The sequence below is a fragment of the Alosa pseudoharengus genome, unplaced genomic scaffold (genome assembly GCF_046254945.1).
Source record: "Alosa pseudoharengus isolate Yale_2024_CS ecotype anadromous, Long Island Sound unplaced genomic scaffold, YU_APseudo_1.1 YU_APseudo_1.1_scf_1, whole genome shotgun sequence".
In the NCBI taxonomy this organism is placed as follows: domain Eukaryota; kingdom Metazoa; phylum Chordata; class Actinopteri; order Clupeiformes; family Clupeidae; genus Alosa; species Alosa pseudoharengus.
This window is the reverse complement of record NW_027468564.1, coordinates 27516741-27542645: the sequence shown is the minus strand read 5'-3', so window position 1 is coordinate 27542645 and position 25905 is coordinate 27516741. Positions and strand designations below refer to the sequence as shown.

The 25905-nt window shown below is 41.0% G+C and overlaps 1 protein-coding gene across 1 annotated transcript; it reads left to right on the top strand.

The window, feature by feature from the left end:
* Positions 1–8957: 8957 nt before the first annotated feature.
* Positions 8958–12265, top strand: LOC143124375 (GTPase IMAP family member 7-like). Its single transcript, XM_076285840.1, has one exon. It carries the CDS (start codon positions 9613–9615, stop codon positions 10306–10308), a length of 696 nt encoding a protein of 231 aa, XP_076141955.1. The 5' UTR covers positions 8958–9612; the 3' UTR covers positions 10309–12265.
* The last annotated feature ends 13640 nt before the right edge of the window (positions 12266–25905 follow it).

Sequence of the window (25905 nt, the reverse complement as noted above, 5' to 3'; positions counted from 1 at the left end):
AGATCAGTAATCAGGAAACATGGTCTACAGGAGAGGAGATGGACATAAAGTAGACCCTCTACTTCTGCAAGTCAGACAGGAGAAAATATTTAAAAGTAAGCAGAGAGGGAATGCCAAGCAACATGTACATAATCTAAATGGAATAAGTATAAGTATAAGTATATTTTCTCTTCTGATTCCGTGAGGGAAATTTGGTCTCTGCATTTATCCCAATCCGTGAATTAGTGAAACACACTCAGCACACAGTGAACAGAACCACACACTAATCCCGGCGCAGTGAGCTGCCTGCAACAACAGCGGCGCTCGGGGAGCAGTGAGGGGTTAGGTGCCTTGCTCAAGGGCACTTCAGCCGTGCCTACTGGTCGGGGATCGAACCGGCAACCCTCCGGTTACAGTAGGCCACGGCTGCCCTCAATGGTTGGAAGATGAAAAGACCACAGAGAGAAAACATGGTGAGAAAAAGGGCTCAGTAGAGAGACGTAATGAAAAAAAGCACTTTGCAGACAATGGACAAGCAGTTTGCACACAACGGACAAATTATGAAATGAATGGTCACCGGAAACAAGTCGTACCACATTGTCAACAACAGAAATTGAAGGCAATGTAGAACAGAGAGGAAGAAGAGGAGAAAAGAGTGGGGATAGGAGGTGAAGGAATAGGGTGAGGAAGAGCAGGAGAAAAGAGTGGGGATAGGAGGTGAAGGAATAGGGTGAGGAAGAGCAGGAGAAAAGAGTGGGGATAGGAGGTGAAGGAATAGGGAGAGGAAGAGCAGGAGAAAAGAGTGGGGATAGGAGGTGAAGGAATAGGGTGAGGAAGAGATAGCGGACCTGGAGGAGTGTGTGAACAAAAACAAGGGCCACATGTACTGTATGTATCAGATTAGATTTGAGTAACATTGGTTGTAAGGACATGTTCAAATGTATACAGGGTTTTTGAAAGGATGCTTCGGGATTTTTTACAGTTTTCTCAATTGTTTACAAACAAAAACTGATACTTGAGACACAATGACCACAACATGTAACTCATGCACCAACCCCCTGAACAAATTATGCAAAACTACAAGCACAATTCCTGCTTTACACTAAAATTGCAGTTCTAAAATACACTTTTTTCACAACACTACACACAATTCTCTGCATTTGGCACAATTTCCATGAAGAACATATCTTGTTTTCACAAGGAACACACTGCTATTCAAATTCTAAAGGTAACTGTCCTACTATGCACACTGACTCATCCATCACATGGGCAAACACCTGTCACACAGTTTTACAATGAGCGATCAGAGCTTTAGCATAATGCTTGTGATGTGGGTGAGGTGCTGTGGGCAGACCCAGAAGAGAGGATGCTAGTTATTTTTATTTTTTTACTGTAACTGTATACAGTAAATTATTCTGTTGTTTTGTATGTAGACCACTGTATGTGCAACTTTATGTTGGTTGGGATGTACACTGTACATTGTTTTTGTGGGGAAAAATAAAATATATTTGTTACAGTGTATTTGTGTGTTCTGAGTAGCCTATAAAAACAATATTCTCAAATATTTTATAACACACTTATGTAAGTGTAACACTGAACAAAAAAGACCTAAGTCATTCTGACATAGTGTTTTACATTGAGCACGTAAATGTTCAACCGGTTCTTATAAATGTCTATTCATATGATGATTTGTATGTGTCATTTGAAATCAAAATGCCATTTTGAGAAGAAATAACATTTCATTTTCATTTTACAGGAGAATAGAGTTTAATTTTGCAAGAGAATAGAGGGGTTTTGCCCATTGTGTGTGTGTTTTTTGATTTGTGTGTAGAGTTCTGAGTGTATGAGGCATGCTTTTAGAAAATGTGTGTAAACAATCAAGAAAAACGGTAATTTCCTTTTAGGTTTTGTTGGACCTTTTTTGTCTCCACAACTGTTTCACTGCATTATATTTTCTATTTCCAACCAGCAATGCCACTCCCCCAGGTGCAGTGTCACTCTAACCGTCAGTACAGTGCCAAAGTCCAATAGGAAGTTATTGCAGGATGTGCCACCAATGTAGTGTTTATTTATTTATTTATTAACCCTTACAAAAATTAAATGTTTGCGGCAGATTTGCAGCAAACCTGTGGGCGATTTGTGGGAAACAAAGTTCTAGTTCTAGTTTAAAGTTCTAGTTCACTAGAAAATATTTAAAGAAGTTTTCCAATGTTGGCCACTAGAGGCAAACTTCCAGCAATGTTCTGGCAACAATGAGAAGTTTGCCACTAGTGGCAAATGTGTTTGCCAGTGATTTGTCACTACACTTATCCAATAATAGCAAACGTCCAGTGAACTTCTCAACGTTTGCTATTATTGGCTAATTATCTGTGACAAATCTAATTTGCATATTACATTGCTGCAAATTTGCTGCAACATTGCCACAAGTTAACTGCAACTGTTTGCCAGAAACCTAATTTGCATGTGAAAAAATGATCTTGCTGCAAATTTGCAGCAACTGTTCACCAGAAACCTGAAATTTCAGTAAAGGTATTTATTTATTTATTTATTTATTCCATAAGCCATTTTACACAAGAGCAGTGTTGTACTGTCTTCCCTCACTGTAGTACCTCTCACACTGTTATTGCAGTGACAAAGTCCAACAGTAATCCATTACTGGGAGTGAGACGCTAGAAGTTGCTTTTCAAAATTGTTGCCGCCTGGAGTGTGGAGTAAAATTGTGTTTGTTATGTGTTATTTCCTTTAAAAATTACTTCAGTTTGAATATCTTATAGACAGAGATATACTGTTATGGGGTAAGTGCATAGATTTATCGATCATCGATCAAATCTCACAGTCTTTTGTTGTCGACATTTTACTTGTATGCCATAAATTATGTGGCTGGCTGTTTTTGAGCTTTCCATATTTTTGGTATTTAGACGCATAGCATTGTTTGATGTGGTTGTGTTGTATATTCTGTTGATCAAGGATATGTCCTTGCACGTGACCTCTATCATGCAGCTCTGGAAAAACTTAAGAGACCAATGCACATTTTACTGATGTCATCCTATGGTTGCTGAGTGACATTTGAATGAGTTTATGGTCATATTCAAAATTAAGATACCACTGCAATAGCTATAAAACAGCATTGTTTTACTTTGAGTTTTAAGTCTAGATTTACATGTTTAAATTTAGCTTGATTTTCCAAAAAATGTGTGTGTTTTATATAAAGGAAGTGAATTATGTATATAGTTATTTGATGGAAGCTTGTTTATGGCCATGAATAATAATTAACCGTAGTCACCAAGAAAGCTTAAGGTAAATGGCTCGCGATTGTATGAGGATGATTTATGCATGCGTCATATTCTTTAAAAAGTGTGGTTGTTATTAGATGTTAGTTATTAGATTTGTTTGAAATAATAATGCACAATAATTTGGCCAGTTTTTGCATTGATAAAACATAAGTTCTAAACACTCTCGAATCAGTTTTCCAACTTCTTCCAACTTCTTTCTCTCAACATTCTCTTAACATTAGCTTTGCATAAATTATTCTCATGAACATATAAAGGTCAAACCTGTACTGTCTCACATTTCATTTTAAGGCTTAGCCTTGCATTATCAATGCTGTGGAAAATAGGTTAAAGATCATCACTGAGGTAGGCAGACAGAAAATGTGTTGACATGAGTTAAATTAGGGACAGGATTGCACCTGGCCATTTTGGATTGATTTGATGGTTATCTCTAATGTGTGAGGTGGAAGTGCTATTGACCAGGAATCAAAAGGAAAGCAGTCCTTAGGGACAGAATGTAATTTTGCGAGTTAAAACATAGCACACAAAATACAAACGCACAGAAGAGTTTAGCACATGCACTTCTCACAGAATGGACAGATAGTGTGAGTGTTGTGAAGGGCAATTTGGTGATGTGTTATCAATACTTTGATATTTTTCCCTACAGGAGGCTTTGTTTTATTAAAGCAGCCTTGAATTTATGAACATCTATTCATGATACATCTCAAATATTATCAATGTTGTTTTTTTCCCTCCAAACACAGCACATATCACCCCTTCTGATTTATCCGGACACCACTTGGTAGCCGACAATCATCAACTGAACCAACCAACAAAATGATGGAACATGGTAAGTCATTAGATCTTGGTTTTGACTGTAAATAGGTTTGGTTGTAGATTGGCCACTGTATGAAATCCCCTACCTATCACACTAGGAATTTATCATCTCTCATGTGTATATTTGAAGAACACTCCAGGTTTCAGTCTCTTCATTATGTAAACTAGATGTACCGCAAAGCGGTACAAAATATGACCGCCGCCCAGTTCAGCACATTTTTTCCACAAAAAGAAATCACGCTGAAAGGCCTATATGATTCTAACTGTCTCACTAAATTGCATTATCCACACTCAATTCTCACACACTCACACACACACACACACCCACACACATAACATAAACATAACACAAACAATCAAGAATTTCTCAGAATTATGAACAGGCAAGATGGAGGTGGGGTTGTATAAAATTAATTTTACATGTGAAATCTATGAACTAATCATGTTTTGGTACTTGTTGTCTAGCAGATACCAGTGAGAATTGAGTGTGGATAATGCAATTTAGTGAGACAGTTAGAATCATATAGGCCTTTCAGCGTGATTTCTTTTTGTGGAAAAAATGTGCTGGACTGGGCGGCGGTCATATTTTGTACCGCTCTGCGGTACATCTAGTTAACAATAGGCATGATATTAAGTTGGTATAAACAGCTAGCTAGACATTTTCTGCAATTGAAAGTGATATATGAGCCTGGTAACCACCTAGCTATCTGAATGGAATGTGTTTCAGTCGGCATATACTGTGCTTCATGTAAATGCTTAGTTTAAGGGAAACAAATTATTTTCCAAATCACAGTGAGTGCAGCCTATATGTCAAAATGCCCTGGCTCTCAGTTTATAACGGGCCAGCAGAGGGAACCAGATAACTGCACAATCTCCTCCAGCCTCATCTTTGTTGCCTTCATGATTTCCTTTTAAAAGTATCTTATATTAAAATGTAGATATCAATTATCAGAACCTTTCACTCTCTATATCCCTCTCATGCGCGCTCAGACGTGCTCCCAATTAAACAGAGCGACTTTCAAGTCAGATCTGCTGTTTTAACATTGACATTGTAAACATTCTCTAGGAAGAATGAAAAGCAGTTTAACGTCATCTACTGCATGAAAAAAAAATAGCCAGCAGCCTATGATAACCTAAATAATTGGTCGGCAGGCCGATTTAAAGTCCGTGGCGGGCCGGATTCGGCCTGTGGGTCGTATAGTTTGCCCACTTCTGGGCTAGAGGGAACCGGATAACTCCGCAATCTCCTCCAGCCTCGTCCTTGTTGCCTTCATGATTTCCTTTCTTATATTAAAAAGTAGCTATCAATTATCAACAACAAGCCAGCCAGAACCTGCCACTCTCTCTATCCCTCTCATGTGGTCAGACCTGTCCCCAATAAGGGGTTTGCACGGACGTCACGTTCTGGGCGGTAACCCAGCTGCATGGCCATGTTGGAGGCACTCGGCATAAAGAACTGAATGAAGTAAAATGGAGTACTATGCACTTTGGATACCTTAAGTGATTAGGGCCATGTCTAAACAACAGAAAAGCTCATCAAAATGCATCCAAGATGCAAAGGCATATAGGGCTAGCCTGAGGAGCCAGACCCACATTAAAATGTAGGGTCTGGGCACTCACCGTTCGCAGTGCTCAGTGCGAGGGGCGGGATAATCGGTTGTCCCTCTGCACGCAATTTAGTAGTTGCACGAAAGGCTCCCGGTGAGCTCATTTGTTTCCTGTGGAGCCAGGTGCATACAGGTGTGTTTGAACCTGCCGCTATTCTGAATGTAATTAGTGTCTACACGGACCCGGCTAGGTGTTGCACCTAGAGAATCAGCATGTTACGATAAAGAAGGACGTGTAGACACTAATTACATTCAGAAGAGCGGCAGGTTCAAACACACCTGGCTCCACAGGAAACAAACAAGCTCACCGGGAGCCTTTCGTGCAACTAGCCCATAGGACAGCGCTATGAGTATCATGCGTTTCCCACCAGCGGAGCTAATAGGCCTATATCATGGCAGCCCACAGGCAGCTGAAGTAGGGCTGTTCAATTTCCTGTTGCAGGCAAACCACAGGTGTTCCTAAAAACATTAACGAGGCCTCTGGTTGAAGTAACTGTGGCCGAATCTGACACTTAATTAGAAACACCTGTGCTCACACAGGAGCAGGACTGTTCACTTCCTACTTTGGCTGCCGTGATAAAGGCCTGTTGGCTAGTTCAAACTTTTGCCAACTTAAAGGAACACGCCACCCAAAATCAGTAGTAATATATGTTCTTACCGTAACTTTCACGAGTTGAGTCGTACCTCTCCCGCGTCGGTAGGTGCACTTAAACGCTCTGTCGCGCGGCGCGAATGTGTTAGCATGTTGCTATGCTAGCGGGCTCTGCCGTGGCCGTAGAGAGAGGCACATAGCAGTATTCAAACACCTCCACGTTTTACCTACTTAAATACAGTTGCACGAGTAGTTGATGAAAAATGTTAGGGCACACAACATGAAACGTGACGATTTTCCAAGCGAATAAACATGAGAACTACAATGTGTGGCGCAATAGCACTTGGGAGTAGGCTACTTTGACCTAGCGTGGTAATATTATTAACACCTAATTGTAGATCCTATCCACCACAGAGTTTAGAATCCATGCTGGATCGACCCTCAGCCTCTCCCTCCCCTCTGAGCGAGAGAGGCAAACACACTAGAGATGCGCTGATGGGCTATTTTTTCAACCATAACTGCATAGCAAAACTTATCATCCATCAGCATCCATCAGCACCAAAGTTTGTTGACCAATTTTCAAAACTGCACCTGCCCACCATCCGCTGGTTGTTTTAATGTAGGCTATATGGGTGATGCAGCGCTGCTGACGTGAGGCTAGAAAGCCCTTGCCTGTTCTAGAAAGACTGATCTAATGCAGCAAATATATTAAAAGGCAAAAGTCGTACATTGGCTAGGCCTATCCCCAGAATATCAGCAGCAAACTCAGTCTCTGTCGCGCAAAACAGTCTCCAAATAAAACGCACATCGGCCTGTTGCCTATTCTGCCAGCTTGTGACAATATATCGTCCAAAATGCTTGATTGCATTGCATTCTCCACATTTTTAGCTACATTTTCATGTACCACATCAGCATTTTTGTTCAGTGAATCTTTTGTAAATTGCTTTACAATTACCGTCGGACCTATTGCCTGGCTTGCCTCAGCTTCGGTCACGTCCTTTTACAATTTTATCATTGTAATAAAAAACGCAATTTGCCACATAATTTCAGCATGCTCCTGGCCTACTAATTAATGCCTATTGTACTTTATTTTTTGCAAAAAGAAAGAAATCCTTGATAAAATAACAAGTCATTCACATTATAGGCTACTTTACACACTGTTATGTCAGGTTGACTGACAAGCCTGTTCTGAAGACTCCCATTCATTTTGACTGCACGAGCGCGTCTTTTTCAGACAGACATCGCAATTCATTTTATAGCAGGCCATCGGACAAATATGACGCCTCGATATTAAAGAAACTCCGACTCCATTCATTCTGAAAGTCCACCGCACAACAATGCAACGTGCATGTTCACATTTTTAGTAACAACCGCCAAACTTGCTTGCTTGCCTTACACATCTAAGTTTTCCGACTATTTTTCTTACCTTCTTTTTCCGCTGTGGATGTTAGTGAGTTTGTAGAAGTTTTAGCTCTTACGTTCTGAACATCTCGCACTGCCATCGCCCGATGTCATTCATATCACTCTCTGTCTCTCGAATGGTAGGCTACAATTATGTGTTTTATATATAGGCTAATATCTAAACAAAATAACCCAGGCAGTCTCATCTAGGATATAACACAGGTTGAAGTTGGTTCTATTTAGGGAGGTGAACATCTGTAGATGACTCAGAAATGACATCGGAAGACAAGGAGTGAATATGGCAAGAGGCAAGGTGAAGTCTGCTGACAAAGGCCCGACGGTAATTGTAAAGCAATTTACAAAAGATTCACTGAACAAAAATGCTGATGTGGTACATGAAAATGTAGCTAAAAATGTGGAGAATGCAATGCAATCAAGCATTTTGGACGATATATTGTCACAAGCTGGCAGAATAGGCAACAGGCCGATGTGCGTTTTATTTGGAGACTGTTTTGCGCGACAGAGACTGAGTTTGCTGCTGATATTCTGGGGATAGGCCTAGCCAATGTACGACTTTTGCCTTTTAATATATTTGCTGCATTAGATCAGTCTTTCTAGAACAGGCAAGGGCTTTCTAGCCTCACGTCAGCAGCGCTGCATCACCCATATAGCCTACATTAAAACAACCAGCGGATGGTGGGCAGGTGCAGTTTTGAAAATTGGTCAACAAACTTTGGTGCTGATGGATGGCTGATGGATGATAAGTTTTGCTATGCAGTTATGGTTGAAATAATAGCCCATCAGCGCATCTCTAGTGTGTGTGCCTCTCTCGCTCAGAGGGGAGGGAGAGGCTGAGGGTCGATCCAGCATGGATTCTAAACTCTGTGGTGGATAGGATCTACAATTAGGTGTTAATAATATTACCACGCTAGGTCAAAGTACTCCCAAGTGCTATTGCGCCACACATTGTAGTTCTCATGTTTATTCGCTTGGAAAATCGTCACGTTTCATGTTGTGTGCCCTAACATTTTTCATCTACTACTCGTGCAACTGTATTTAAGTAGGTAAAACGTGGAGGTGTTTGAATACTGCTATGTGCCTCTCTCTACAGCCACGGCAGAGCCCGCTAGCATAGCAACATGCTAACACATTCGCGCCGCGCGACAGAGCGTTTGAGTGCACCTACAGACGCGGGAGAGGTACGACTCAACTCGTGAAAGTTACGGTAAGAACATATATCACTACTGATTTTGGGTGGCGTGTTCCTTTAATAAAAGCTTAACTCGTGTCACACTGTTCGCCAACAGCAACATTATCTTATTTGTTTTTAAGTAGCAGGGAATTCAAGCCAAACCGTTGCAACTCTGCCATCAATCATTATGGTAAGCCCGCCTAACGACTCTATACATAATTTGATTGGCCTGATAGAAGTTTAATTTTTCGAGCTCACAAGCCAACGAAGAGTTGCTAGACTAGCCCTGGCAGCAAATGTAATTTTGCAAATGCACGATATTTTGAGAAATTACGGTTCATTGGCAGTGCAGTTTTTCTCGGTCTAACCTATTGGTACAACCTAAAACACGGCAATAATTAACCATTTTCTTTGACGATGTTAGGAATCTATTTCAGTGCCTAATGCTCTCTTATGATGCGAGTATCTCCAATATGGCGACGTCCCGATCTGATGACAAGCCATGCAAACCCCTTATTTAAATGGGCAACGTTCAAGTTAGATCTTAATGGAGATTAAGAGAGAACCCGAAAAGTATAATTGTTACGTAGCATGCTGTTGGTGTATATTGCCATTGTAAACATTCTCTAAGAAGATTAAAAATCAGTTTACAGTAAAGCTATTTATTGGCTAAATGTTGATGTCCCCCTATGTCCCGTGATGCGTGTGAATGCCTGTAAGGTCTGACAGGGTAAAATGACCGTATTATCACAAAAATATATTTTTACAGGGACTGAATTGAGGATTGTGATGGTGGGAAGAGTTGGATCTGGAAAGAGTGCTTCAGCCAACACCATTCTAGGAAGAGAGGCTTTTAAAGTGGAGTCACCACAGTCTGTAACCAAAACATGTGCCGAAGAGTGTGGGAAAGTAACAGGGAGAAGAATCAAAATAGTACGCACACCAGGATTATTTGGGGCAGCCATGATGGGCAATTCTCTGAAAAAGCAAATAAAGAAGTGCGTAGAGATGTCCTCTCCTGGGCCTCACGCTTTCCTGCTGGTGATCAAACTGGGGGTTACTGTGACCGATGAGGAGAAGAATGCAGTAATGTGGATCAAGGAGAACTTTGGGGACAGGGCTTTGAAGTACACCATATTGCTGTTCACCTGCTATGAAGATCAACTGAAGGGAAGACCAAGAAATCCTTGGCAAAGTCCTGCTATTCAGTCCCTCATCCAGACTTGTAGGGGAAGATACAATGTATTTAACAATAAGGAGAAAAATGACCAGAGTCAGGTTACTTCTCTTCTGGAGAACATACAGGCCATGGTGAAGGAGAACAGGGGAGAATATTACACCAACAAGATGTATCAGGATGCTCAAGAGAAGCTTAGAGAGGAGGTCAGAGAGGAGAGATTTGAAAAGAGAAGAAGCAGAGAGGGAAGCTGAGCAGGAGCGAGCCAGCAGAGAGAAAGCAGAGAAAAAGGTGCAGAAGGAGAGGAGAATGAAAGAGGAAGGAAATAAAAATGTGCAACAACAAAAGAAAGAAAAACAATCCATCAAGAGGAAGGCAGAGGAGGAAGTGGACAGCATGAGAAAGAAGCTGAAGGGGGAAGTGTCTGAGCTGAAAACTGCCTCTAAGTGGGGTGGGTTAGCAGGACTCTGTTTACTCACAGGAGGGCTGGTGGTAGGAGCTGCTGGGGCAGCTGTGGCGGCTGGGGCAGCTGTGGCCGGTGCTGGGGCAGCAACACTGGCAGGAGCAGCCATGTTGGGGGTGAAAGCTGGAGCAGTGGAGAGAGACATGACCATGAGTGCTGTTAAAACTGAGAAGGACTGGTAGGAGGACAAACAGTGTCCAGGTCAGGTCGGGTGTAACCTTATCATGCAACATTTCATCTTAATGTATAGAGATAGGGTCAGCTCTTCCATCAGCAATCCATACATTTTACAGGGAAAAGTTTCCCTATCTGTAATGATTTTGTAGATGTTGTAGAAATGTTGTAGTGTGCATTAGGCATTGAAAAACAATAACAGTAGTTGTTTCTGATTGGCCCAGCCCGTTTCAGCCAAGTGGAAATCTGTTCGCATGGGAGATGTGCCAGATTGAGTTGCCTGAGCAAATGAAACATGACTACACAAAGTTCTCCTTAAGTAATAAGCCCCGAGAGGCCGTAGGTTACACTGATTCTAAAACAGCTAAGGGGCGTTGTTAGGCACGACGCGCTAGCAGAGTGCCTAAAACCCCCCTTAGGAAATGCATTTGCCTCCTAGGCCAAGTGATAAATAATATTTGAAATGGCATGACATGGTCATTGTTGCCTGTAACAAGTATTGTCAGGTTTGATGGTTAGGAATAGCCTGACTGTAGTACATTTGCCATGTTGCTTGCCAGTGATATGGATACCATGAAAAAAAAAAATCAAACAATGCTTCCAGTTTGTTTCCAGTTTTCGGAGTCTGGGCTGCCTACAGAGACCAGTTTTTTTTACAGTGTACTCATGGGATAAGCAGCTAGTTGATTGTGAGGAGGTGATTACTGAATGTGACTGTGGCTGAGGCAGAGCAGAGCGCTCTTAAGAAGTAGGCAGGGCCTTGTTGAATATTCACTTATTGTATGCAAATATCACCAGTTAACATGATTGCCAGCCAAATTGGCACACCGGCAAGCAGACGTTACCCTACTTATCTCTGAAGATGTTTTACACTAATATCAAATTATCAGGAGGAGTCGTATTTGTTTTTAAACACACAATCCTCCTTATTCTGTGGTTTCAAATGCATAAAAACCTTGACACATTTTCCAGTGCAGTTAAAACATTTTGTTTGTTTGTTTCACAAAGCCTCACATTCTCCATCAAAAGTATTGCGAGGCAATACAATACTATAGTGAGGGAATGAACAAGTAGCGCCGAAAAATAAATTCCCTACTCATACAAAAATTTGTTTTGATTATGACACTTCAGGGGCTCTGTACATTTTAGACCAACATAGGCCTAGTAGATAGAATAAAGGTGATTCACTGTTGACCTATGAATAAGACACAGAAATATAGTTGTCAGAGATAAGTAACTGTCAGAAATGAACACTAAATTTGAACTGTGTAAACGAGAAACAATATCCATAGTCACTCAAACTGGGTGGCAGTCGCTCAGGAGATAGAGGAACCGGAACGTTGTCCGTTTGAGCCCAATTTAAGTGTCTTTGAGTGCTACGGATGACGAGGTTGGCACCTTGTGTGGCAGCCTCTGCCATCAGTGTGTGAGTGTGTGTGTGAATGGGTGAATGTGAGGCATGACATTAAAAAAAACGTTGTGTTCGGAGGAATGGAATAATATGGAATGCAGTCAATTTATCATCAAACATACTTACATTTATCATTATTTTAAATACCGGTAGTGAAGAATGCTATTAAAAACCGTCTCCTTAATTCCAAAAGGAGACACAGAGTAGACTGAGTTGGTCCAGTGTTGATCCAATGTAGCTAGAGCAGGTAAAATTTGAGGCTGGCGTGCGAAAGAATAGTTCTTTATTCTGGATGTTAGAGCAGAGTTATGGGAGCTCTGCTCCACACACAACACAGCACAATGTGGCAAGGTGAAGCCAAGACAATGAACACAGATCTATAACACTGATGGTTCTGTACAATGACAGAATATGCATTCCTGTCTGGGGTCAGATTGGGGGAGGGGGGGGGGCAGGTAGCTATATGGCCTCCCTGGGCAGATTTAATTTAGATATCTCTTGGTGGGGGGGGGGTACACCATTTGATGTGTTCTGTCTGCTTACAATAAACATTTTGTCTTAGTTCTTTCTGTGGCTTAGACAAAGACAAGAGAATAAATTTAAAAGAAAAACACTAATATTCAACAGTAGTTATGAAGTGTTATGTGCTAAAGTGTCTCATACATTCGATTGACTAAAAATCAATAGGCTACAGTACATGCTTGATACATCGTTTTCAAAATTCACCTCAAACATACAGCCCACCTTCACTCACTGTCCGTACCAGTGTCTGCAGAGGCCCATCATAAACCATATGACAAGACCAGTGACAGCCCCGGACAGAAGACCTGTCCAGCCATGAGCAAAAAACTCCAACATGAGTCCTGTTATTACGGCCACAACCAGCTCAAGTCTCTCCTGGACGATGCGTTGCCGGTCCTCACTCCTCCACTGAAGTCGGTAGCGCTGTCGCTCCTCTGCTTCATTGGTTGGGACTATTGAAAAGGTGTGGGGTCACTACGATTAATGGCATTAATATTTACTACATGTGTCTTAAAGGAGAACTCTTGCGATTTTTAACACAGAGCCCTGTTGATCGAAGTCACAGAGTAATGTCGGTTGAAAAAAAAAAGTGAAAAAAAATGGTGCAATTTTGCCAACTAGTGGCTAATGCATCCAAGTGGCTACAAAGGTAAGTTCTGGGGAATCAGTGTCTGTGCCTTTGTGCCTCTTAAATGACTCAAAATGTAATTACAAGTGTTGTGCAACATCAACCAGGTCCTTACATGCAACTCAGTAAGTTGGCCACAATGCTGCGTAAATCACGCAGTGACAACAGGCGGAAATAAAATTGCTCAATGACTGAAATCAGTTGAGTAATTTGTAGCACATGTTATTTATAAGTAAGTATAAGTATAAGTATATATGTGACCCTGCAAGGCGAAACCAGTCGTTTTGGTCAAATTTACAAAATTAAGTGGTAACACTCCATAATAAGGTGCCATAATAAATAGCAAACTAATAATTACCTAACCCTTTGTTAATATTTGTTAATTGTTACTAACATATCTATTTGGCACAAGTTAATAGTTTTTTCATCAACAATTAAATATTTGTTGTTTGCATAAAATCTGTATGTTAATGTTTTAGCAAATCTATAAACTAATATTGTATTAAATATGTGTTAATAGTTAACTAAATGTCTTTTTGGCACTAATTAACAGTTAATTCTTACATCATTTAAATGTTAAATGTTTATTTACAAACTATATGTTAGTAGAAAAGTTAATGACTTATTATTATTTAACGAATTGTTATTAAACTGTGCTTCTGCCTATCCCAATATGAACCACTCCCCATAGGACCCTTACAATAGATAGATAGATACGTTATTGATCCCGAAGGGGAAATTCAAGAAAAAAACACGGAGCTACCTTGACATGCCGCCTTGTCGGCGCCAGAAACGCTTGCAATAAAGTTGGTTAAGCTTAATTAATATAATAGTAGTATATAGCTATAAGCGTGGGGCCCCTTATAATAAAGTTGGTTGAGCTTAATTAATATATTAGTAATATATAACTATCAGTATGGGGGACCCTTATAATAAAGTTGGTTAAGCTTAATTAATATAATAGTAGTGTATAGCTATCAGTGTGGTGCCCCTTATAATAAAGTTGGTTAAGCTTAATTAATATATAAGTAATATATAACTATCAGTATGGGGGACCCTTATAATAAAGTTGGTTAAGCTTTATTAATATATTAGTAATATTGTAGCGTCGGTGGATGTTCATGTCTAACGTTGAATGAGTGTCTCCCAGAATGCAGTGCGAGTGAATGCTAGAATGTGTAATGTCGATTATAATAGTTGTAGTTACGTTTACCATGTTGTGTATTTGTTAGCGTGTTAGTCTCTTTGGTTGTACCTCATGTGCTTATCCTCGTGGTGATGTGTGTAGTAAACCCTTATTGTGTGTAGCATGTGCGGCTGAGACTACCCCTGTGTTGCCCTATGTAGTTGTCTGTGTCCGTATGAGTCTTCCTGTTCCAATAAATGGCCGTCCTGGCCAAAGGTGAATCTTGTCTGAGGGTGAGATCGCTACATTGGTGTCAGAAGTGGGATGGGCCCCTCCCGGGGCGCGAAGATCTACGCCAGATCAAGACGGAGAAGAAGGCCGAGGACCAGACCAGCAAGATGGCGGCGGACCTCAGCAGATGTTCCAATGGTCCTTTTAAGGACTAGCCAGCTCGCCGAGCTCGCCACTTCGGAGGATGGAGGACCTGACGGCCCGGCGCGGGACCTGTGCAGGCGACCAGCGGGACCAGCCCTGCACAGCCGACGAGAGCTGCCAGCGCTGGAGGAAGCGGCCCCGGCTGAGGAGTTCCCGGCTCGACGCCGATGTCGATGCTGCCGTCATCCGAGGATCTCATCCATAGAGAGCGCGAACTCTCTGACGGCCTTGGAACACGACCACAGCGGCCGGGTTTACACCGCCAGCTACGGAAGAACTTCCAGAGCGTCAGCTGCCGGTCGAGAGTGTGAAGGAGTCATAGCTGCTAGTTCGGGAGCTTGCGGTGCTCCAGCTAGTGACCAAGAGGGTAACGTCGACCTGTAGAGCCTTGGGAGCTATCGTTTTGTGGACTGTTTAAGTTTGAAGTGCGCACGTTCGACACAAGTCGGCGCAATGTTTTTCATGTTTTGTGTGTGAGTTTCTGTGTGTCCCGAGCCTGCTGAGAGGGTCGGGGTCTCCATTTCCCGCCACAGTGGAGCATCGTTGTGCTCGAGAGACAGCCGACAAAAGTTCTACACGAGGGCAGCGCGAGGAGGGACCTCGACGTGGACTGCTGACCGCCTGGAGATCGGCACACTGTGGACAGATGGCAACGGCCACGAGCTGTCACAGTAGCCGGAGGGGGCTACCGAACGTCCAGGGGTTCCAGCGTATCCGGGGGTTCGGCTTGCAGTGGGACTGTTTGCTGCTGTTTGAGGTAGTGCAGCTGCACGGCGGGAAACTGAGGGCCCAAGCGACACCACGACCCCACGTCTGGCCGGTTCTGGTGCTTGTTCGGGGGAGAACTGACGTGACAGAGGCAGCCGAGAGCCCTTCCAGTCGGGATGGGTTATCGTGCAGCCGGAGGCTTTCCGGTCACTTGGACTAAGCACTGGGACTGACACCGACGCAGCCGCGAGCGGTGAGCTGAGCTGTCATTGCCGGGGACGACAATGGCTCGGGAGGGGGTTATGTAGCGTCGGTGGATGTTCATGTCTAACGTTGAATGAGTGTCTCCCAGAATGCAGTGCGAGTGAATGCTAGAATGTGTAATGTCGATTATAATAGTTGTAGTTACGTTTACCATGTTGTGTATTTGTTAGCGTGTTAGTCTCTTTGGTTGTACCTCATGTGCTTATCCTCGTGGTGATGTGTGTAGTAAACCCTTATTGTGTGTAGCATGTGCGGCTGAGACTACCCCTGTGTTGCCCTATGTAGTTGTCTGTGTCCGTATGAGTCTTCCTGTTCCAATAAATGGCCGTCCTGGCCAAAGGTGAATCTTGTCTGAGGGTGAGATCGCTACAATATATTAGTCAGACGGTGAAGGGACTGAGACCAAAACCGGCTTATCACATTTATTCCTTTAGGAAAAGTTAAAACAAAACATGCCTTCAGGCACTGGCATACATAAAACAGCATATGCACAAGCAAAATAAAAAGAAGTAGTTGAATGGGCTATATTACATGCATGATTCCTATACCATCACTGTCAGCCCTACTAGCAAGGGAGACGTGTGACATGGAATATTCAGGTGCACAGAACGAGTTTATTAATATTCTGAGACTCACTAAACACTCACAGAGGTAGACCATACGGAGGTAATGCATAAACATAATGCTAAACTAAATACATTAATTTCCTGCTAGACTGAATTGCACTTTCCATGAGCACTAAGCTGAATGCATGGAAAGTTGCTAGCAGAGTTTAGCCTACAGCTAGTCACGTTAGACTCGTGTGTATGAACTCGTGGTCATAATGACAACATTAATAAACGTTCTCTAAGTTTCTAGAATTGCACCCAAACCCTAACAATAGCCTACATGTAAAGTAATATAATACAGGTGGTATATCGACGTTTTCAACTTAAACAACATTTTACAGTTACAAAATTAAAACAAAGTGGAGAGTGCTTTATACAGTCAACCTACCCAATGCAAAGCATACCGCTTCTGATCAGCTATGGCAACAATACAAGGACAAAACGCAGCAGAGCTGCAGTATACCGTTTCTCCAAAGGGGGCTCCAAAACACCAATCTCAATCAAGCTGCTTAATTACGGCGAAAATCACATACAAACACTAAACTACATTTCTAACTCTGTTACACCCCCTCCCCTGAATTTCACCAAATTCAAGCAGCAACCAAATAGTACTTCCAAAGGCAAAGAGTACACTACTTTCAAACACTAGACAGAGGGTCACCAATTACAGGACAGCCAACCACAAAGGTATCCAATAAGGATGAAGTGGAAGAAGAGGTGTGCAAACTCTCACACAACCAACCACTGGCAGTAGGGCCTTATACACCCCACAAGACCATAAAGCCATAAACCATAAATTCCATAAATTCTCCACAAAGCTAATCAGAAAAGCTAGATAAATAATAATATGTCATTAACTTTTATATTAGTATATAGTTTGTAAATAAACATTTCACAATTAAATGATGTAAGAAATAACTGTTAATTAGTGCCAAAAAGACATTTAGTTAACTATTAACAAATATTAATACAATATTAGTTAATCGATTTGTTAAAACATTAACATAGAGATTTTATGCAAACAACTAATATTTAATTGATGATGAAAAAACTATTAACTTGTGCCAAATAGATATTTTAGTAACAATTAACAAATATTAACAAAGGGTTAGGTAATTACTAGTTTGCTATTTATTATGGCACCTTATTATGGAGTGTTACCAATTAAGTTAATGTGCTCACATGAACGACCACTGACTAAGCTTTCCAAAGATATGTATATCGAGGGTATTGCAAAAAGTATCGCTAAGATAACCACATACAAAGTTGATATGGTTCTCCTGTCACGATACGCCAGAAGAGGTGAATATCACATTTTTAAGTAACTTGTCACATGCGATAGTGTGAGGACACAGCTATTACTAGCCTTACGGTAGCGTGACTTTGAAGCGGATGACTGACTATGTCCAGTTTTATCAACTGAGTGAGCGTCTTTTTCTGCCCCCTAGTTAATACCTGGGACGGTCATGAGGTGTCACTATAGAATGTAATTAATGTATTTCGGGGGAAGTAAGGGGAGAAGAAGTTCTATGTACACAGATTGTGTAGGGCATGGGTTCCCAAACTCCATCAATGTGGGCCTCGATCCCCTCTGAAAACAGTGACACCTCCGCCCCCCCCCAATATAATGATATCAAATAATGATATTCACTTCAGTTAAGCCATTTAAATCGGTGCTATACTATGCTATGCAATGCAATGAGTTTTCATCATATTTTCGACGTTTGGCTTTGTTGCCCATATCAGGCTCGGGCCGTGCAGCGATAAAATGTGACAAATCTGTCCATTTTAAATTAGCTATCGGAACGTCACTAGTCACGTATGTCCAACTAGTCACGTATGTCTGTTCATTTCTATACAAACCAAGGCGGCGGCACCCACACCATAAGTTTATCTAAATTAGCAATGTACCAAAAAATACATTTTACCGTGACTCAAAGAGCTGTAAACAGTGTTGTAAGGCTGCGTGTACAAATCCTCCAAGCTCCAAGCTGCAAGTTCACTGGTAACTTGCAGCTAAATTACGCATGTTGGTAACTTGCATGTTGCTAAATTACGTTATGAAGTTTGGCACAATACATTCTCACTCAGGATAGGGATCAATAATACTTTCCACTATCCCAAAGATTTAGTATACATCTCTTCTATGATTTATTTTGATTTTATAATGTTGACAATAACATAATCATTGAAAAAAAAAAAACATAGATAGTTCTAACATGAAATAAACGTTTTTCCTTCTTTTTTGAATCAACCTTCCGCGCCTCCCCTCAAATTATTTGGCGCCCCCCAGGGGAGGCGCGCCTCACAGTTTGGGAACCTCTGGTGTTGGGTATAGGCCCACTTTTAAAATGTGCTACTGCTACTTCAATGGAAAACTTCTCCTGGTCCGTAAAATGACGCCAGGATATTTCTAAAAGTTTGTGCTTTTGACCGTTCATGCCCTGAAAGGCAAGTCTTTCACATTCATATTCGGTTACATCTGCCAAGAACGATAGAGAGCTTACACATTGAATAACGAGTAGCCTAATGAGTAGGCCACATTTGAGCTCTAACGTTACCATAAAACCTTTTAGCGGCGTGGATAAATGGAATGACTGCTAATGTGTTTAATTTGCACCTAAATAAAGGGTTTAATAGTCAAAACATATGTTTATCCATGAAATTTGTTCACAATATGAAAGTGACTGTATACTGTCGAATTATGCAAAAACATGAAATTCGACATTTTAATCCGTACGTTTGTTTATCATGGATTTTTTCAAAATAGCACTGTGCGCAAGACGACTGGTTTCGCCTTGCAGGGTCACATATACTCTTTTGAACCTGTGAGGGAAATTTGGTCTCTGCATTTATCCCAATCCGTGAATTAGTGAAACACACTCAGCACACAGTGAACACACAGCAGTGAGGGGTTAGGTGCCTTGCTCAAGGGCACTTCAGCCGTTCCTACTGGTCAGGGTTCTAACCCAAAACCCCCTGGTTACAAGTCTGAAGCGCCAACCAGTAGGCCACGGCTGCCCCAAATATTTAACATCTAGTGCATGTTATTTAACATCTAGAGAGACCTGCTGATCAATCAATCCTTGTTTGTTTTCTTTGATTTTTAGAGGTTCCATGGAAAGGGTATCACACTTACTTCAAACAAAATAATGTGCTGAGCCATATGGTCTGTGTGCTGCAATGTGTTGTGTGGTATTATATTAGCAAAACACTTTACATTTTACTCACTTAATTAAATTAGCATTAGTTTGTCACTAGTAAAACACTGCATTGCGCATACCATGTCAAACAAATTAGAGCCAATGTCTGCTAATCTAATATTATTTACAAAAAAATACTGGATGTTTTTTTTTCTTTTTTTTTAAAGCCATCATGTCCCATGTGAGAGTTTTGCGCTGATCCACAACTGTTTGTGCTTAGGATCATGGTATTATATTTGCTAATAGATTTAGACTTTGCACTTTGCCCTACATTAAAAATTAGGGCCGATGATCTCACTGACTCACCCACTGTCAGTCTCGGCGCTGCATTTCTCTGTCTCACTCTCAGGTTTTCTAGCTGTAAAGATTGAAGTTGTGTCCGCATGGTCATCGGAATGTCATCCTCATCATCATTATCCCTGTAATCTAGTGTATGACAGTGTTAAAAAATCAGACAGTGTAATTTTCGATAAGGGAGCAATAATAATAGCATGCACTGCCAGTCATTTTGAAGTTTAAGCATTAGCTTGGTAAGAAATAGAGAAAAAGCATACTCACTTGTAGATAATTCCATGGCTTGTTACGTTGAATCTGAACATGAATGAATTAAGTCAAGTCAAAAATTAATTAAGTACGTGACGGTACAACTATTTGCCACTTTTTTCTATTGGTGGCTAGAACAGACATCATCTTAAAACAAATGTTGCTTTTATTCACATATGGCCTTGTGATATAAACACATTTCAGCTGCGTCACTAAGCTGTAACATTGCCTACTGTGTATACCATATATGAATTAAGTCAAGCCTTTTTTGTTTTTGTTTGATTATTATGACCGCCGCGCAGCAACAGAGGTTTAGTCAGAGTCAGTCAGTTTAAATGCGTTTTTTTTTTCTTCTTTTTTTTCGCAAAGTAAGTAATTTTCCGTCAAGGATTCCTGGGACAAGTTAGTACTTGGATAAGAGACGTCCTTGGAAGAGTAGGTTCCTGCTGGAAGTGGTGTTGGTGACTGGACAGTAGGTGGCACTCTTCTCTGTGGCCAAAAGCCACCAAACAAATATAAATTCCCATAGACCTCTGAAGTTTGCCTACAAAAAAGAACCAAAATGGCCATCTTTGCCCATATAAGGAGATCCGGTTGTTAATTGAAGCTAACTACCTATGGCAAGTTGCAAGTTAGCTCTGGGCTAGCAAAAATCTGTGTGCCACCTTGACGTACCGGAGATTACAGTATACACTCGAAGGCAGAGGACAAAAGAGTGTTCAGGAAAACGTCTGCATCTCAGACTTTTTCATCCCCGCAAGAGTTTAACAGGTGCGATAATTCAAAATTGCCATTTCCCATAGGAAAAATCGCCAGATACCGGATGTCAAAGATGGCTGCTTTTTTGTAGGCGAACTTCAGAGGTCTATGCCCTATTCCAGTGACAGGGACGCTGTACTGCAGGAGAAGTTTTCCTTTGCATGAATGTTAAATTGAGGTCCTGACACACCATGGTTGTTAAAGATCCCATGGCACTTATCGCAAAGAGTAGGTGGTTCCCTGATTTGCTTTATTTACATACACATACATAAAGACACACACACATGAACACACACACACACATACACATAAAAATACACGTTAACACACACACACACACTACACATGCACACACACACAAACACATAAACCCACATACACACACACACATCCTCACACACATGAAAAAACAAAAAAATTACCTACATTCAGGCACACACACTCAATAAACACACACAGAAGCACACATATACACAAAAACAACCACACACTGCACACACTCAATTGCAACACACAAAAAAACAAAGTAGGAAATTAACACAATTTGACAAGCGTGACTTATTTTTGTGGAAAAAATGTGCTTTACTGGGCGGCGGTCATATTTTGTACCGCTCTGCGGTACATCTAGTTTGTTATGCGGTACATCTAGTCTAGTTATAATATTGATAATTACAGATTTCAACTCAAAAAAAGGATCTCAAAACATTACAGTGTAGAATTTATAATACAGAAATGTTGACCAGAGAGGAACTCCAATCCCCTAAATATATGTTAAAGTACCGGCAATGATTTGTTGAGCCTCTCTCAGTCTAGGCAGGGCAATGGACTTGTCCACTATATTCAGTTTTTCTTAGATGCACCTGTATTGAATGGAACCTTTATTGAAACCTGTATTGCCCCAAGGGGAATGACAAACTAATCTAAAAAAACACATAGGCTACATATTGAACCAAAAGTGCATCCACAGCAGACACAACTAAGCATTCTAAGAAGCATTCTATTCCAACTCTGTCCGGTGTTTGTGAGCTTCTTCCAATCTTTCCAGCAGTTACCCTATATTGCTACTTAAAATTTACATTTTCTTAATCCATTGGCAGATAAATTTGCTTGTGTTTTACGTCTTAATTTAAGAAGATTTTGACTTATTTCAAGTCAAATAATCTTACAAGAAAGCTCAAAGTAAGTATCGTTATACTAAAAACAATACTAGCTAGATTTTGTTATCTCAATATAAGATTATAAGGATTATGTCTGTTTTTCTCCTCTTCACTTGAACTGCATTAAATGTTGTAGCACGGTTGTCTAGTGTAAGATAAGGACTTTAAAAAAATATGTTCCCTACTTACCTTATTCCAACAGATTCTTCTCTGTGTATGTGCCTCAGTGGAAAAAAATAGGTGACTGAAATAGATGTGTAGCTGCTCTTTAACTCTCTCTCTCTCTCTCTCTCTCTCTCTCTCTTTCTCACACACACACACACACACACACACACACACACACACACACACAGAGAGAGAGAGAGAAAGAGAGAGAGAGATTTGTTGCCTATGGGGGAAATGTAATAATCATGGTGTGCTGTGATTCTTTGCTTCAGTGAGCCTTTTCATTCACAAGCCCAAGCTAAATGCAAATCTAAATGCAAACCAGGAAATGTTCCACTGTGACCTGCCTTACCTGTTCTCGGCATCAGAGCATTGTCCTTACCACTGTAAGGTCATGAATATAGGTCACAGGTAATAGAGTACCAAAGCCATGACGCAGCGTTGTCAAGGCAGCAATTTTCACTGGATCTAAACAAATCAATCTAACCATAGTAATCACCATAGCGGTGGCTTTCTTAATCTAGTTCAATAATTTTCCAACGTTTCTAAGATGTTATATTTTTTTTACACTGTAGGAATCACATACTACAACATATATTCATGCCAACATGCCAACATGATCAAATTTGTTTTATTTTTATTTTAGCATGGGTTTCCTCCGTAAAAGACACCTGCATGTAACTTAACAGCATGCTGCTAAAATCCTTAAAGCAACACCAAAGAACTTTTCCTCTTTTGCACGCACGCTATTTAGCCAGCATCGGCTTTGGAAATAACGATGTCCACAGACAATTTAGAGTATGTTGCCTGATTTTATGAAAGTATAATGTATTGCGACATCAGAAGCAAGTCAAATTTGTAGTTTCTTATGTCTCATTCCATCGAACTACAGATCCGCAACCCAATCTGGCAAACTTGCATAGTGCGGTTATAGCCGATAGAGGGTCGTGAAGCGAATGCAGAAGTGTCGCTCACCCTGTTACGAGTTGGTGAACCACTGAAACGATTTTGGAAACATTATTTTAAGGTACAAAAAACTCTTTGGTGTTGCTTTAAATTCACATACACATCTTGTCTTGGCTTTATTTTTTTGGCAAAAACGTCACTCTGAACAGCCGCCAGTCTTTGAGAAGACGTGAAATATCCACTGGAATTTTGTTTCCTTCTGTAACGCCTGCCAGGGAATCTTTGTTATGTGGCTAAGGTGCTGCCTAGCAGGTAAAACACGTTTAAATGGCTATAGCCTATTCATAATTTAGCTAAAAATGATGCCACATGTCTACATCCAATGCTATTTAAACCACTTCAAAAGTTTGTTTAGATCCAGTGATTCTGCCGTCATTGAAATGGAACGTCACACTTCGGTACTCCATTCCCATGCAAATTAAAAGAAAAATATGACATAGTGCATTCATGTGCCCATGGGGACCCAGGTTCGAATCCCATGGGGACCCAGGTTCGAATCTGACCTGTGGTCATTTCCCAATCCCTCCCTATATATCTCTCCCACTCACTTCCTGTCACTCTTCACTGTCATATCAGCCAGGAGAGGAAAACCAGCAGTTGCCAGCTAGTTTATCAACCAAACGATTTGTATTAGGTGAATTTAGGTAAAAACATATTTTTATAAGAGGTGTACAACTGTACGTTTACCTTAACATAACAGCTTCAAAGTCATTTCGATGGTAAACATGGACCAATGGTAGAATACTCTAAAAGCAACATGGGATGTTGATATTTTATGAAGCCATGAATGAACAAAAGTTCATCATGCCTATGATCCAAACATACATGATCAAATAGTTAGGCCTACTTAAATTGGTATAAACCAAATCAACTTTCCACTATGTGTTTACAGTTAACATTTATTGATGCAATGTTAGAACATGTTGGCTTAACAAGTTACAGAACACACAGAACAAATTGCAACAGAAAGTTGCCTTGGGGAAATGACTTTTCCATTACACATTGGCTGGGGATGTATAAAATGTATGTCAACTTACTATGTTTGCCTTCTGAAAAAAATATGTGATGCATTTGATGCATTCATCCCAAGCTTCAAAGAACTCCTCACGTCTGTGACAGGCAGTCGTAACACCGCTAAATTCTCAGCTTGTTTAGGACCCCACACTGAACGCGTAAGAACGCTATAGGCCTATCACTCTGGGATGTGGTACTACTCTCTGGGATTTATGCACCAAGGTAACTGAAGTATCCAATATATTTGTGTCTTGAAATTATGTTTGAAATAAATGTCTTAGAACAAAAATGTTGGGTAAGACTTTAGTGAAAGCTGTATAGTCGGACAAATAAAGGCCGGTCCCCAAATACAAAATGGGGTAATTGCCCACCAGTGGGGCTATCAGTCCACCAGCACTAGAAGACATTGTTTTGATTTAACTCAATGAAATAAGACGTCTTCTTAATATTTTATTATATTGTTGGTTGGATTAATACTGTTGGCAATGGCAAAGACAAGTCGTTTTCCTACACCATGGGTCTCCAACACACGCTCTCAAGCTCATTCGCTTGCCACCCCATTCGCTTGCCAACCCCTTTGAGCTTGCCAGAGGCTAAAGCATACTACATTTAACACAATTGTTGCCGCGAGGCATTCCAGCCTACAAATTTAATAAAAAGTAAATCATGCAAAATTAAGTCACTTGTAATGTGACTTAAGTCACTTGGAAATCACTTGTAGTGATTTCCCTCATGGGATCAAAAGAGTATATATACTTAAACAATAACTCAATTTAGGCTACTTGGCTACGCAAAAAGGTTTCGCAATAAACAACGGTGGAAATCCCGACACTTTTTCAACTGCATGAAACGTAATAGTGAACCATCAAATACCCCCCAGATTTCAGTGCCCTTCAGTCCCAACATTTAGCAATATAATCAAACAGTCCCAAAATCCCAAACCAAACCGAAAATGTTATGCTTTTGATAGCCTACCGGTATGCTGCTCCAAATGAAACTCGTGTCTTAAAGCATGTTAGAAATAAAAAAGCCTGCCTCGAATACCAGCCTGCCCCCAAAAAAGGTGCTATGCTTTGCGCAGCCTAAGTAAATAAAAGACCCCAGCCATAATTTGAGGATTTACGCTAAGCAAGTAGCTTGTATTATTTTATGATGGTTGTTAGTAGACAAACTGGCTTCAGATGTCCAACAGAGTGAATACGAGATTGTTCAGTCTTAGATGGCTGTGGTTAGTGATGTGATGCTGTTAATGGGGAGTTTTACATAGCTATAGGGATGGCGAAAATTTAAAAAAGCCTCCGAGCCTCATTAGCCAGTTGAAACCGATTAACCGATTAGTTTAAAATATGCTACGCTATTTGAAATAACAGCCATTTCAAGCCGTGCCTGCAGTTTCATAACTCTGTCGTATCTCTCTGTCGCTCTGCCTCCCGCTCACACACACACACTGCCCCGGCGCCGCCCTTCCACTCACGTCACTTTTTTTAAAATCCCCTACAGCGCAAAACATACGAGTCCTGCAAACGCTGTGCTGAGGAGCTTGTATGTAATCAGAGGACAAATGGCTCCTTAGTTTCAAAATGGTTTGGGTACAAGGCGATCGAGTTGAAAATAAAGGCATTTGTCTAGCGCTAGAAGCTCATTTGAAACATTGCCACGGCTCATTTAAGAAAATGACAGCTCCGAAGAGACGGCACTTTAGTTT